The sequence below is a fragment of the Poecilia mexicana genome, unplaced genomic scaffold (genome assembly GCF_051168715.1).
Source record: "Poecilia mexicana isolate PSO_F unplaced genomic scaffold, ASM5116871v1 scaffold_9, whole genome shotgun sequence".
Taxonomy (NCBI): domain Eukaryota; kingdom Metazoa; phylum Chordata; class Actinopteri; order Cyprinodontiformes; family Poeciliidae; genus Poecilia; species Poecilia mexicana.
In genome coordinates this window covers 9892840-9904848 of record NW_028263378.1, presented here as the reverse complement: position 1 = coordinate 9904848, position 12009 = coordinate 9892840, and the positions used below count along the sequence as shown (strand labels likewise).

The following is a 12009-nucleotide window of genomic DNA, read 5'->3' as shown; positions in this document are numbered from 1 at the left end:
CGGCCAGTGTCTTCCATGCATTTTCTTGATCTGCTTTTCACATTACCATTTGTTCTTTCCACCAGCCCTGCACTCTGAGGGTGATAGGCACAGTGGTTTTTCAATGTCATTCCCAAGTGAGTAGCCATGTTTTGTATCACTTGGTTTACAAAATGTGGCCCATTGTCCCTATAAATAGTTTGTTGGATGCTGTGTGTTGGAATAATAGTTTTAGATATAGCTTTAGTTACTCTCAGAGCTTCTGCATGCTTTGCTGGAACTATTTCAACCCATTTAGAAAAAGCATCAATCATTATCAAACAGTATTCATATGGTCCACTTTGTGTGAGTTCAATAAAATCCATATGCATTGTTTGAAATGGATAAGAGGGTTTTGGGAAACTTCGTCTTTTTGGCCTTATGTTCCCTTGAGGATTGTGTCTAACACAGACTGGACATGCAGAATAAAAATTCTTTAGGTAAGAATTTAATCCATATGTTGTGAAATGTTGTATCATCCCCATCAGACATGGTTTACAGATAATTTTTGATTTAGCGTGACTTGTCTTTCCTTAGGATCTCTCATGTTGTTGGTATCTCACATGCATAAAAAATCTGCTCAGAAATCTGAGCAAAACATGCAGCCTACGACTCCTACAGCTGCAGGAGAAATCAAGAAACTGAGGAAGATTATCACATCCCCCATTTGGAATATAAACAAAAAATGAAGTACACCCCTTTAAATTCTTGGGTTTTACATATTTTGTGTTTTAGTGCCTTAGGGGTGTTCTTGGCTTCTGTCAAACATTTCCTTTTTGGTTTTTAGTTGTTTATGTTCACTTAAGATTAGATTTCAATAACTGAAGACTATTTATACATTAAACCTTTGGAATGACGAGGTGTACTTATTTATATGTATTTATTTAACATTACTGCATCAGGGTTTTTCCATCAAAACAGTTGCAGGACTCAAACAAAGGTGAATGTAAGAGCCACTTAGTGGCAGGTTTTCCTCTGTCATTTCATCAGGGTTTCTACAGTGTTGAAAAAGTGGAAATGTTCCTTTTATTGTTCAGGTTTTGATAATTTTCAGTGATATTTGAATTGCATTTATCTTTGGTTTGTCAGATCACAATTTGAGCTCGACTTGTTGGCCACCAGTATTTTCTGTTTGAGCTTAAACTATGGTAACGGTGGGCATTTCTCTGCTTTCTGCCTTTAATGGTGCCAAGCCGTCATCATCAAGGTACACAAGATGTTTTTCTTGCACTACAAAAACACAAAATCTTACAAATCTTTTCACTAATGTCTAGTGCCGTTATCTTAAACTTGAAATAACACAAAACTAACTTACAAGTAAAATTTTAGCGAGATATAGGAGATTGTTTTGAGTCAATCTCGAGTGGCACATCCTAACTGGTTCTTTTTTATAACGATTTTAAACTGGCACCAGCCTTCAGAACCTCTTTGGTGGAAAAGTATCCTAAAATAAATGTAACAGGGATTTCTGTCCAGGTTTGCAGGACACTCCCAGGTTTTAGATGATACTACAAGTAAAGGAAGCACTGAAACAGGAAGAGCCTCTACCAGAGTGATCAGCTAAAAGCTCAGCATCAGCACCGCCTTAAATCTGCACCAGCCATATGGCTGATGTAGGCGTAGGCACCACTCGGGTATATTTTCCCTGTTTCAAGAGAGCTTTTTCTTTACTACGTGCATAGCTTGTTCAAAACAGGTTCACAAAGGGGCAGGATCCTCTAAATCCATAACACCATATGCTTTCTACCTACACCCCCCTGAAAAGGTTTGTTGAAAGCATAATGGTTCTCCAAAAAGTATTAAGCCAGACTGTTGAGTCCATGAGTGCCTGTTTCAGTGCAGACGATGAATATTTCTCACTTAACCAAGGCTCAGGATGTCATTGTTGCTGACACAGTTTTCTCAGGCTTGTCCTGGGAGAGGGCTCGTTGTTACACATTTAGGGTCAAGAGGAAAAACATTTTCAGTGACATAACAGCTGCTAGACTCTCTCAGGGTTTTTCTCTCTCACTGGCCTGCAGAGCTTGATTAGTTAAGGGTTTGCTGATAATTTGTCGAAGGCATCATTGATTGCTGTTGGTCTCCATAAAAGCTGCCCTCTGTTATCTACACTTCGAAGCTCTGCTGTAGGGAGTGGGTGTTGCTCTCTGTTAATTGCAATAATAGGGTTTTCACTCGAGCATGTTGTTCTTTCATTCAGACGCATAAAGTACAGAACGCACCGTTCATGCATCTAGGAGCTGGATGTTTTCTCTTACTGCTTGTACTTTATGGCCATCAGTGATGATGGAGTTGGAATTTTCCTCCTAATGTATTTATTTCTGGGCTATAAAGAGTGAATTTCTGTTTGCTGACGTATATTCTCCATGTCCACACAGGAAGCTGGCTCACAGCCTGTGTTGCAGTGGCTGTCGTTGCTTCTCTGGAAGAAACCAGCAGGAAGTGTGATGATCCACCTTTCCCAGCCATTTTCTCTCAAGGTGAAAGATATGGGTTCATTTAGGTTAAGAAATGATCAAAGGATAATTTGCATTTGCATACATGGGTTATAAAATGTAACCTGGAAAATCCCAGCATACCATCTATCCAGATATCTGTCAACTGGAAACATCGATTATCCACTGCATCTATATTTATCCATGGTTTGGAAAAAGTATGGAATCTGATTTGTTCTAGTGGAGTTGATCTGAGTTTGCATAAGATGAGGAAAATGTTGGTCATCGCCGTTTTTTACTATTATCACAATTTGTGTTCTTAGTATCATGCAGCCTTACTTTAGACTCCTATCAGTTAATCACGCAGCAGCAACACATTTTATGGTAAACCCATAAATTGACTAAAATATCCGATTCTCTTTTCAAGTTTGTACAGAACAGTTCCTCCAGTTGTCCTTCAGCACACCTCAGTCTGTTTTTTAAATGCATTAATGTCTGTTGTGCCTGTCCCACAATGTTGTAACAATCAGTAGTTTTAATGGTTTGGAAACATCAGTTTTTCTACGTTCTCCCCGTTTTAAAGCAGATTCAACAAAATAATTTCTTTACTGGTATTTATAACAGAATTTTTACTATTATTCAAAGTGCTACTAAATTACTATTACCTATAGTTTAAATAGGTAATAATTGCAACATATTGCAACATAACATTTCATAACTCAATGTTATGTTTTTCATAACATTTAATTTGCACATTCAGTTTCCAAACCATTACAGTTTTTCAGGATAGTATTTCCAAACACCAAAATGTGCAGCTCTGTAAAAAAAATAAAAAATAAAAAAAAGATACCAGTGCACTGAACCCCATTGAAAACCTCCTGGTTATTCCACCACATATTGATTTTTGAACTCTTCCTGAGTTAAAACATTAGTATTGTTGTTTCTAAATGAATATGAACTGTATTGAAGCTTTATTCTGGTAATGAAATGCTCTTTTGACCCATATCATATACATTTTGATTCACTTGGATGGAGCCATGTTAAATTGAACAGATTAGTATAATTTGTGCAGTAGAAATCACCACAAATATTTGGTAACACTTTCTTTGAAGGGGGTTGAATAAGACTGTCATAACACTTTCATAAACATGTCATAACACATGTCATGAACATGAATAAGCCTTCATGAATAGTTATGACTGTTGTCATAAAACATCATTCAGTAAATTATGACACTTTTAATACAAAGTTGACATTATTAAAAATCTCTTTGTTATGATAATTTGACATTAACCAAGAAATCATTACTGTTTAAACTTTACCTTTAATAACATAAAGTTACCTAATTTTTAAAGTGCAATCAGTAATACTTTTATAACAAATTTATATCAGTAATGATTTCTTGGTTAATGTCAAGTTGTCATAACAAAGACATTTTGAATAATGTCAACTTTGTATTAAAAGTGTCATAATTTACTGAATGATGTTTTATGACAACAGTCATAACTATTCATGAAGGCTTATTCATGTTCATGACAGGTGTTATGTCATGTTTATGACAGTGTCATGACAGTCTTATTCAACCCCCTTCAAATAAAGTGTTACCAAATATTTTTTCTTCCCCAAAACGATTAAAATGTTATGAATTTCTTGTTAATAACTTGGCAAATATAGCCAAGTTATTAACAGGTTGATACCATTTTGAGACGAAGCTTCTGCCAAAAATTGTACCAACTGTCTGCGCTTCTCTTGGCTCTGCTGACTAAAACTGTGTTAAATGGTGTAGGACATCTGCTTTCCTGTGCGTTAATCATGAGTTTTTCCATGTGTAGGAGATGTGTGAGTCGGGGCGGTGCAGAGTAGATGAATGGCTCCCTCTACAGGACCTGTTGCTGCCTGTTATCATCAACAACAGGTAATCAAGCCGCCTGCGCTCCTTCCTCTGTGCGCGAGTGAGTGTGAAAACTGTAAAGTAACAACACCCCCAATAGGATTCCCGTTTGGTTTTTGTTTTTTTTGTCATTTTTATCCAACATCTGTGAAATTAGAAAAGTTCCTTTCTGTTAAACTTTGAACAACTTCCCCTCTAAACCTTAAATCTGGCACAGGCATGATGCAAGCCCTGATGAGAGCTTCATCCTCTTAGACTCGCTCCAATTACCATCAACATTACAGTCTGCCAGTGAAAAAGATAACGGAAAGAAAATAACATCCCCGCTCAATCTCTGCTTGGCGCCTAACGAGCAAAGCAGCTTCTCCCCTCGTGTGTTTACTCTGCTCGGAGAGGGGCTCTCCACTACATGTTTTCAGTAGGAATATCAAAATTGATTCCTGAAAGTCCCAAAGAATGGTGAAGATATTGAATTGCTACCAGCATGAGAGTACTTCCAGCTCCCAGTCCAGGTCTGCACCAAAAACGATGCTGCGGCACGATTTCGTGGTTACTTAGGTTTCATCTCTCCAAGCGTCTCTCTGCCCCTGCATGTTAATGCTGCACAGGAAGCAGATGGATGAGTGGGTTGTTAAAAATTAAAAGTCCTCACGTGTGAAATATTTATTTACAAAGGTGCAATAACTCTGAGCGGTTTGTTTATTCTCAGTTGAGATCAAGAGCTTTTACAGTCGGTGGGTCCAGATTTGATACACACACACACATGGTGATGCTCTTGTGCGTATCTCTCTCACACATGTGCAGAGCTAAGATGCATAAATAACACTCATGCTGCGCCCACACTTCTCCAGGTAAGAGGCCGGAAGTTTTTATCAAACACGCCTCAGTGTTTGAGTGATGCACCTGCAGTTACTTTTCCGAGTTGACCTTACATTTCTGAAGGACTCGCATTCACTAAACCGTTTGTCAGTGTTTACACTGCTGTGTTTGATTGCAATTCACAGCTACATGCCCAAACAACAAAAGCACTACTGTGGAGATTTTGTGTTAATTTGTGCAGTGTTTGAAGCCTGCAGCTGTACCTCGGTAACAGCAAGTGTAGTTGTCCAAACTTGTTCAAAAGATGCTTATTGGGAAGAATAGCCTCACAGCTACACTTGTAACAACAGTAAAGGTGCTTGTTATGAGGCAAAAATCCCTTCTTGGCTTGAAAGCACACATTTTTATATCTAAATTAGGGTTGAAATGATTCATTGAATGCCTCAAATACCACGTTTCATCAAGACAATTACTGTCGAACAGTGAGCTTTAGATAGAAAATCAAACAGACTTTCATCCTCCTTCGTTCAGCTAGATTACTCAGAACTTGACTGGGCTGTGGAAAATTTGGAAAGTCTTTTGCAGTGAGAGCAGTCATGATGCGTCAAGCTCTTGGTTCTCTTAAAAGGTTTTTCCATTTTGTTTTCTGCATCTACAAGACTTTACACCACAATCGCATCGCAGCATGTCTGTCTCAGGCTGCAGCAAGCTGCATACCTGATGCTATTTTAATAAGAACACTAGACCAGCATCTGGCCGGCAAACCAAAGCGCCGCCTCAGGTTGTCCTTTTAACACCTGCTCTGTTCTGAACCGTTGATACTTTAATAAAACTCTCCACATCTGAAAACCAGATGGAAGTTCTGCCTCATTGTGTTTCAATACGAGTCCAAAGTGTGTTAAAGGAGATGAATGAGAATTCACATTCAAATTCAGAAATACTTTATTAATCCCAAAAGGAAGTTAAAGGCTGTTGTAGCTCATTAATTTAGATTCCTCAGAGTTATTGAAGGTGGTGATGGCTGTTAGTAGGAAACGTCTCTTGTAGCAGTCTGTGTTACAGCGAATCCGTAAAAGCCTCTGACTGAAGAGTTTTCTCAAGATAATCAAGACACAATGGGCTGAAATGATTCATGCTATAGTTATTAACTTTTGATTTATTGAAATTCTGAAGAACATTTATTGATTTGTGACTTCAAGTGCCGTCTCTGCTGGGTTAGTAGATCTCACATCTCCAGCATGATACTGCCACCACTCGAATGCACTAGAGGTGAACTGATCACGGTTTTCTGGCCAATCGGTGATTACCAACATTTAAAAACCTGACCTGCCAGCTCAGATTTTGGACTTGTGCTCATTTTTTTGTCTGTTGCTAAATATTGCAGGAAGCACTCTGGGAACTCTCACACTCCCTTCCCACTGCATTCTTAATGCATAACACCTTCATCTGAATGAGCCCTGAAAAGATGTCAAAAACATTTTCACATCTCCTCCCTGGTTGGAGTTAAAGATCAAGCTTTTTGTAATAAATAAATTAATGAATGCTTCTTTCTTTGTGCTCTAAACTCAGGTGGGTTTGAGCAAAGAAAGGCTTGGGAACCATCGGCGTATTACATCTGTATCTGATTGCTCCACAGAATACTCCGACTACTGAAATATTAAAAAGCTGCACCTCCAAACTGAGTTTATTACCAGCTAAAATAAAAAAGTGCAACCCTGCCACTTTGTTTTGAGACCACTTTTTTGAATAACCCAGCTGAATTTTACTCAACTCTGAGTAAAATTACCCAAACTTAACATCCTTAACTCCATCTAACTTCTAATAATGCTGCCATGACTTTTTTTTCTAAATGGAAACTCAAACCTTTGTCTGCAGTTTAGTATTCACATATTTCACTTCAGTTAATGATGCTGCATCAGCTTTGTTTATTTTTATTGTTGCTGCTCGTATTAGTTTTTCCATCTATTAGCTGATCGACTGCGTCATTTGTTGATGGGGATCTGCAGCCAATAATATAGGAAGTTAAATTTAGTTTTCTATGTAAGAAGCTGCTATTGATGCACGTTTCTCTGAAATGTAACACAGACAAATGGATCAAGCCCGAGGTTTGTGGAGGTGAAATGATTCAGAGGAATTAAATTTGGTTGTATCAAAACAAACTTATGAGAAAAAAAACTAAAATAAAGTACGAGTTTGGGAATAAAATCACTTTTAATTTAAAGTTTACCAGTGTCCGAATGAGCCAAATTTGTTCTTAGATTCTCAAGATTTCTTGTAGATTTTTGTGGGCAATTTTTTTTGTTGTTGCTATTCTGCAATAGTTTCCCCATCATAGGAGAGTTTTAGCATGTCTAAAATTATCTAAAACCATCTGCCAATTGTGAAATAATAATAAAAAGCTATGAATAGCAAAGTAGCTTAAATATGTATAGAATATCTTTTTATGGTATTTTATGACTTTAGATTGATATGAAAACTTGTCCTAAAAGGTCAAATTCACAAAGTGTAAAAATAAAGCAGATTGCCTCTGTTGTGTGTTAAAACTACACACAAACTGTCATAGTTTTTAGTTCAGCTTAAAAATTTATTTTAAAAAAATATGACAGATTAAAAGTAATGCTTTAGTTGAGCCACAGGTTTCTTCTGACCCACTGTAATAATATTTTGGAACAGATCAGCAGGAGGTAGATAAAGATTAGGGTGATGGCAAAGAGGCCTTCCAACCTGAAAAGGTTGGAGCTCATAACTAAAGACAGATGATAAAATAAACAATTAAAATGCATAAAAACATTACCTTTAGTAAAGCTTTCATTGCTGTAAATAAAATAGAGATACTTCCATTACTTGTTGAGAATGATATGACAAATCTCCAATTTAAATGTTTTTATTAAATGTAAATAAAATCAGATAAATATTTTTCCCCAAAATCGATACTCCGTTTTTTCTGTTCCATTTGTTATATGAAAGATGTTGATCAATTAAAAAAGTATTTATATATCTTTATTGAATTCAAATAATTTTATACATAATCCTTTGGGTCTTATTCCAAAAATGTTACCACCTTTTAGTATGACATAAATATGACAAATAAAAAAACAACCCTAATCCAAAATAGTTTTATTAACTTTCAAGATGGAGTGAACCATCAAGATGACCAAAGATGGCAAAGCAAGTTTATTTCACCTTTCATATACAAGACATATTATATACAAGCTGAATTTAAAAGTATTTAATATAAAATAGAAATTAAAGGCAAAATTTAAATTAAACTTCACCATAAACATTTCTCTCCAGTTCAAATCTAGTCTTCAGTTTCAAGCTTCAACCAGGAAAAGTGATTGTAAACAAAAATGTTTTCAGTCTTGATCTAATGTTAAATATATTATTCCTATTATATGCTTTAAGTCGACAAACTGGCTTTGTCTTTATTTAGTCAGGAAACTCATTTTGTTTGTAGACACCATGCAACTTTAAACCCAATCGGTGCCCATTGTTGTATGCTGCAGATAAATCAGTCGTTTACTTCTGAGTGCAGGGACAAACAACATTTCCAGAGGCTAACTTGTTTAAAAGCTGCCCTTCTGCATTTTTACAATTAGAGTGAGTTCAAAGAGAAACGAGCTTTGATCGGATTCGTGTGATTAATGATAATGGGATAAAATTGCAGCGGCTTGCATTGTTGCTACCTTGATTCCTATCATACAGAGTGGAGCTGAATTTACCCTGAATAAACCCTGGAGCTGTCTGAGTGTGCAACAAATAATCAAGCTATCTAAAAGCACTTGATTGTTGTAATTGACTATCAGGAGAGAAGAAGTGTAATTTAAAGTTTAGGAGGGAAGAATTGAGTTAACGTTCAGTTAAATGCCTCTTACTTTTTCATTTTAGATCTGACAGTGTGTTTGGGAAGAGACGGATGTCGTGGCTTCTGCCGACGCTGCATTCTGCTCCTGAACTCGAAGAGAAGAGTCATTCAGATCGAGACCTCAGCGTTGCCATCGTCCTCCACCTTATCTTCTGTAAATCCAGGATTATTTAACATCCCACTGAGCCTTAATTCAATCTTTATCTCAGGACGGTGTATGTGTGTTTATGTAGCGGCCGCTTCCTGCACGGCTGTGATGTCCACCAGTCTCGTGTCCAGTCTGCTACTCTACAAACACAGCAAGGTACACACATCCTTCCTGTGTTGCTACGTTCGCTGCTCCCTGCATTAAAATCTGCCTCTGCTACTCAATATCCATCAATACTCCGGGAGACTCATAAACAAAATTGGTTTTCAGTGTAGTAGAGTGTGACGGTGATTTTTCTGAGTCATACCCAGACTCACATCTCCAGATGGTTAATGCTCACGTCTGATTCTGAAATTAAACATCTCCTTCTTCCGCTGCTCTGCAGGGCGTGAGTACATCTGTCCTGTGCCGTGACGTCGCCTGGCTCCTCGAGGAGCTCTTGTTCAGGAACAGAGACGTCGGCTTTGGGGGAACTCTTCCAGAAATCATCCACTACTCGCTCGCCCTGCTCGCACCTCACCTCATCATTGCTGCGTTGCCGTCAAGGTAGTTCTGTTGTGTTTCTGCTGCACAATTGGAACAAGCACTAAAGTACAGACAGTCACCCTCTCGGGCACATGTGTCAAACTCAAGGACTGGGGGTCAAATCAGGCCCACCGGAGCTTTTTAAGTGGCCCACTAGATTGCAGATTATATCAGGAAGGTCCTCAAGTTTTTCACAAATCCGTAAAATTCACAAACAAATCTCCACATTTTCCCAAAATTGACCAAAGACATTCGGTTTAAGTGACGTAAAGCAAATATTTTTCAGAGTTCTGCCACCTCTTCACCACTATCTGAATACATTTATAATTTAACCCTCAAATAGCCAAATTGACACTGGTCACCGATTTTGATGGCCATAATAATCCGTGACCTTACTTTACAGAACTGCAAATTATGTCCGTTTAAAACAACTATTTTAAATTGTTCTGCCACCCCTTCACCTCTGAAGTGGTGAAGAGGTGGCTCTATGAATAGAGTAGTCATCTTGCGATCGGAAGGTTGTAGGTTTGATTCCAGCTTCCTCCTGTCGCATGTCGATGTGCCCCTGGGCAAGGCACTTAACCCTAAATTGCCTATCGAGCTGCATATCGGTGTATAAATGTGTGAATAGGTGAATGTGACTCTAGTGTAAAGCGCTTTGAGTGGTCAAAAATGATTGGATAAAGCGCTATATAAGTTCAGTCCATTTTTACCATTTATCTGAGTGCATCCATTACAATATTTAACCCTCAAATAGCCATTAGTGCAAATATCATAAAAATTCCTCACAAATATTTTGAATTTAGCACCACAAATCTGTGATTTTGATTGCAAAAAACTTCCCACAAAAACAATCACGAAATCCTAGGAGGGACAGAGCAGTGTGAAAAGATGTTCCACAATATATTCTGGCATAGCCGGCCTTTTAAAAACATTCGGGTTTTTGATTTGGCAGAAACGAAAACAAGTTTGACAACGTTGCTCTTGGGTATTTTACCCTTTTTACTGCTTGTACAAATCGGGTATGATCAACAAAATTTGGCTCTTTTGACAAAAAAACATAGTATAACTCTTTAATGTCAAAGTGAAAACCCTTGTAAAGCAATAAAAATGATGAAACACCCAAATGGGTGAATATCTTTTTTTATAGACACTGTATTTTAAGTAAAACTGTCTCTTTTAGGAAAGACCCTCTCATTGTCCGTCGTCCGTCCACTGCTTCCGTTCTTCACCTCTCTGCTCTGGCCCAGAAGGTGACGCACACCTTCATACTGGAAGCTGTGGGAGGTGAGTCAGTTTGGTCATTTCCTGTGATGCTTAAGTTGAAATGTCATCTTGAAACATCTGTATATATTGTTGTGTCTTATTTTTTTGTGTTGGGCATTGGCAGTTCTGACCTCTTGCCTTGTCAGATCTCAACTGATATTCTCGCAGTATCTAGAAATTTAAAGACTAATAAGGAAGTTTAATTTCCTCGTGATATAGGAAAATATGTAAATTGGTGTGAAATAATGTTCCATCTTTAACAAAGTTCCTCCTAAACTTTTTATTATCCTATTGAAAAATTATTTGGTTTTTTATAAAGGATAAAAGGCAAATTAAAAGTAACCCAAAGGTGGAAGAGTAGCCTAAGAAATAAGTGAGAGTATTTGGTCACCAGTTTCTGTCCACCAGCTTAAATCGAAAGTTTCAATGATAGCCAACAACTTTATTAGAGTTGCCTTTTTATTAAAATTACCTGAAACATAATTTTTTTGTTTGTAGTTCAACTTTTCTTTACCTTCCATTGCAGTTTAATTTTTCATGTTTTCATCCTTTTGATTTTCCTTGTTGCTGTAATTTTCTGTACAAATATACTTTACATGACCCCTTATTGCATCTGGATGCAGAGATGTTGCTATGGAGACAGTCAAAAACTAAAAATCAAGAGTCTCCTTCTTCCAAGTGTACATGGTGCTGCTATAACTAATCCATCCTGTTATCAGAGACCAAACGTTAGCAGGTGAAAGGGGTGTAGTTATTTCCTGCAGGTCAGCGCTAGCTGCTTTTCTCCCCAACCTCTGGTCCGCTTGGCAATTAGCCTCTTAGCATTTGGTCATGAGGGTTCTCTTCCAAAACCAGCTTTTTATTTTCTCCTCTGCATCATCGAAGTTCTCCTCTTATCTCCAGCAAAATGTTAAATAAAAAAATCCTTCCATCGACCAAAATAAAGGCCCCAATCCTTTTCCAGGAGGAAGCCTGGGCACAAATTCCCTGACAGAAAACGAGGAATTGGTGAAAATTCTGAATTGTACAGAGAAGCAGAACA

At 37.6% G+C, this 12009-nt stretch overlaps 1 protein-coding gene across 1 annotated transcript in view; it reads left to right on the top strand.

The window, feature by feature from the left end:
• Positions 1-12009, top strand: part of gpat2 (glycerol-3-phosphate acyltransferase 2, mitochondrial) — a 147957-nt gene that overhangs the window by 116012 nt on the left and 19936 nt on the right. Inside the window, exons 12-17 of the mRNA XM_014993948.2 lie at positions 2397-2498; positions 4286-4368; positions 9052-9182; positions 9262-9332; positions 9562-9722; positions 10885-10988. Of these exons, the coding sequence (XP_014849434.2) occupies positions 2397-2498; positions 4286-4368; positions 9052-9182; positions 9262-9332; positions 9562-9722; positions 10885-10988 (652 nt within the window). The remainder of the gene's footprint in view (positions 1-2396; positions 2499-4285; positions 4369-9051; positions 9183-9261; positions 9333-9561; positions 9723-10884; positions 10989-12009) is intronic.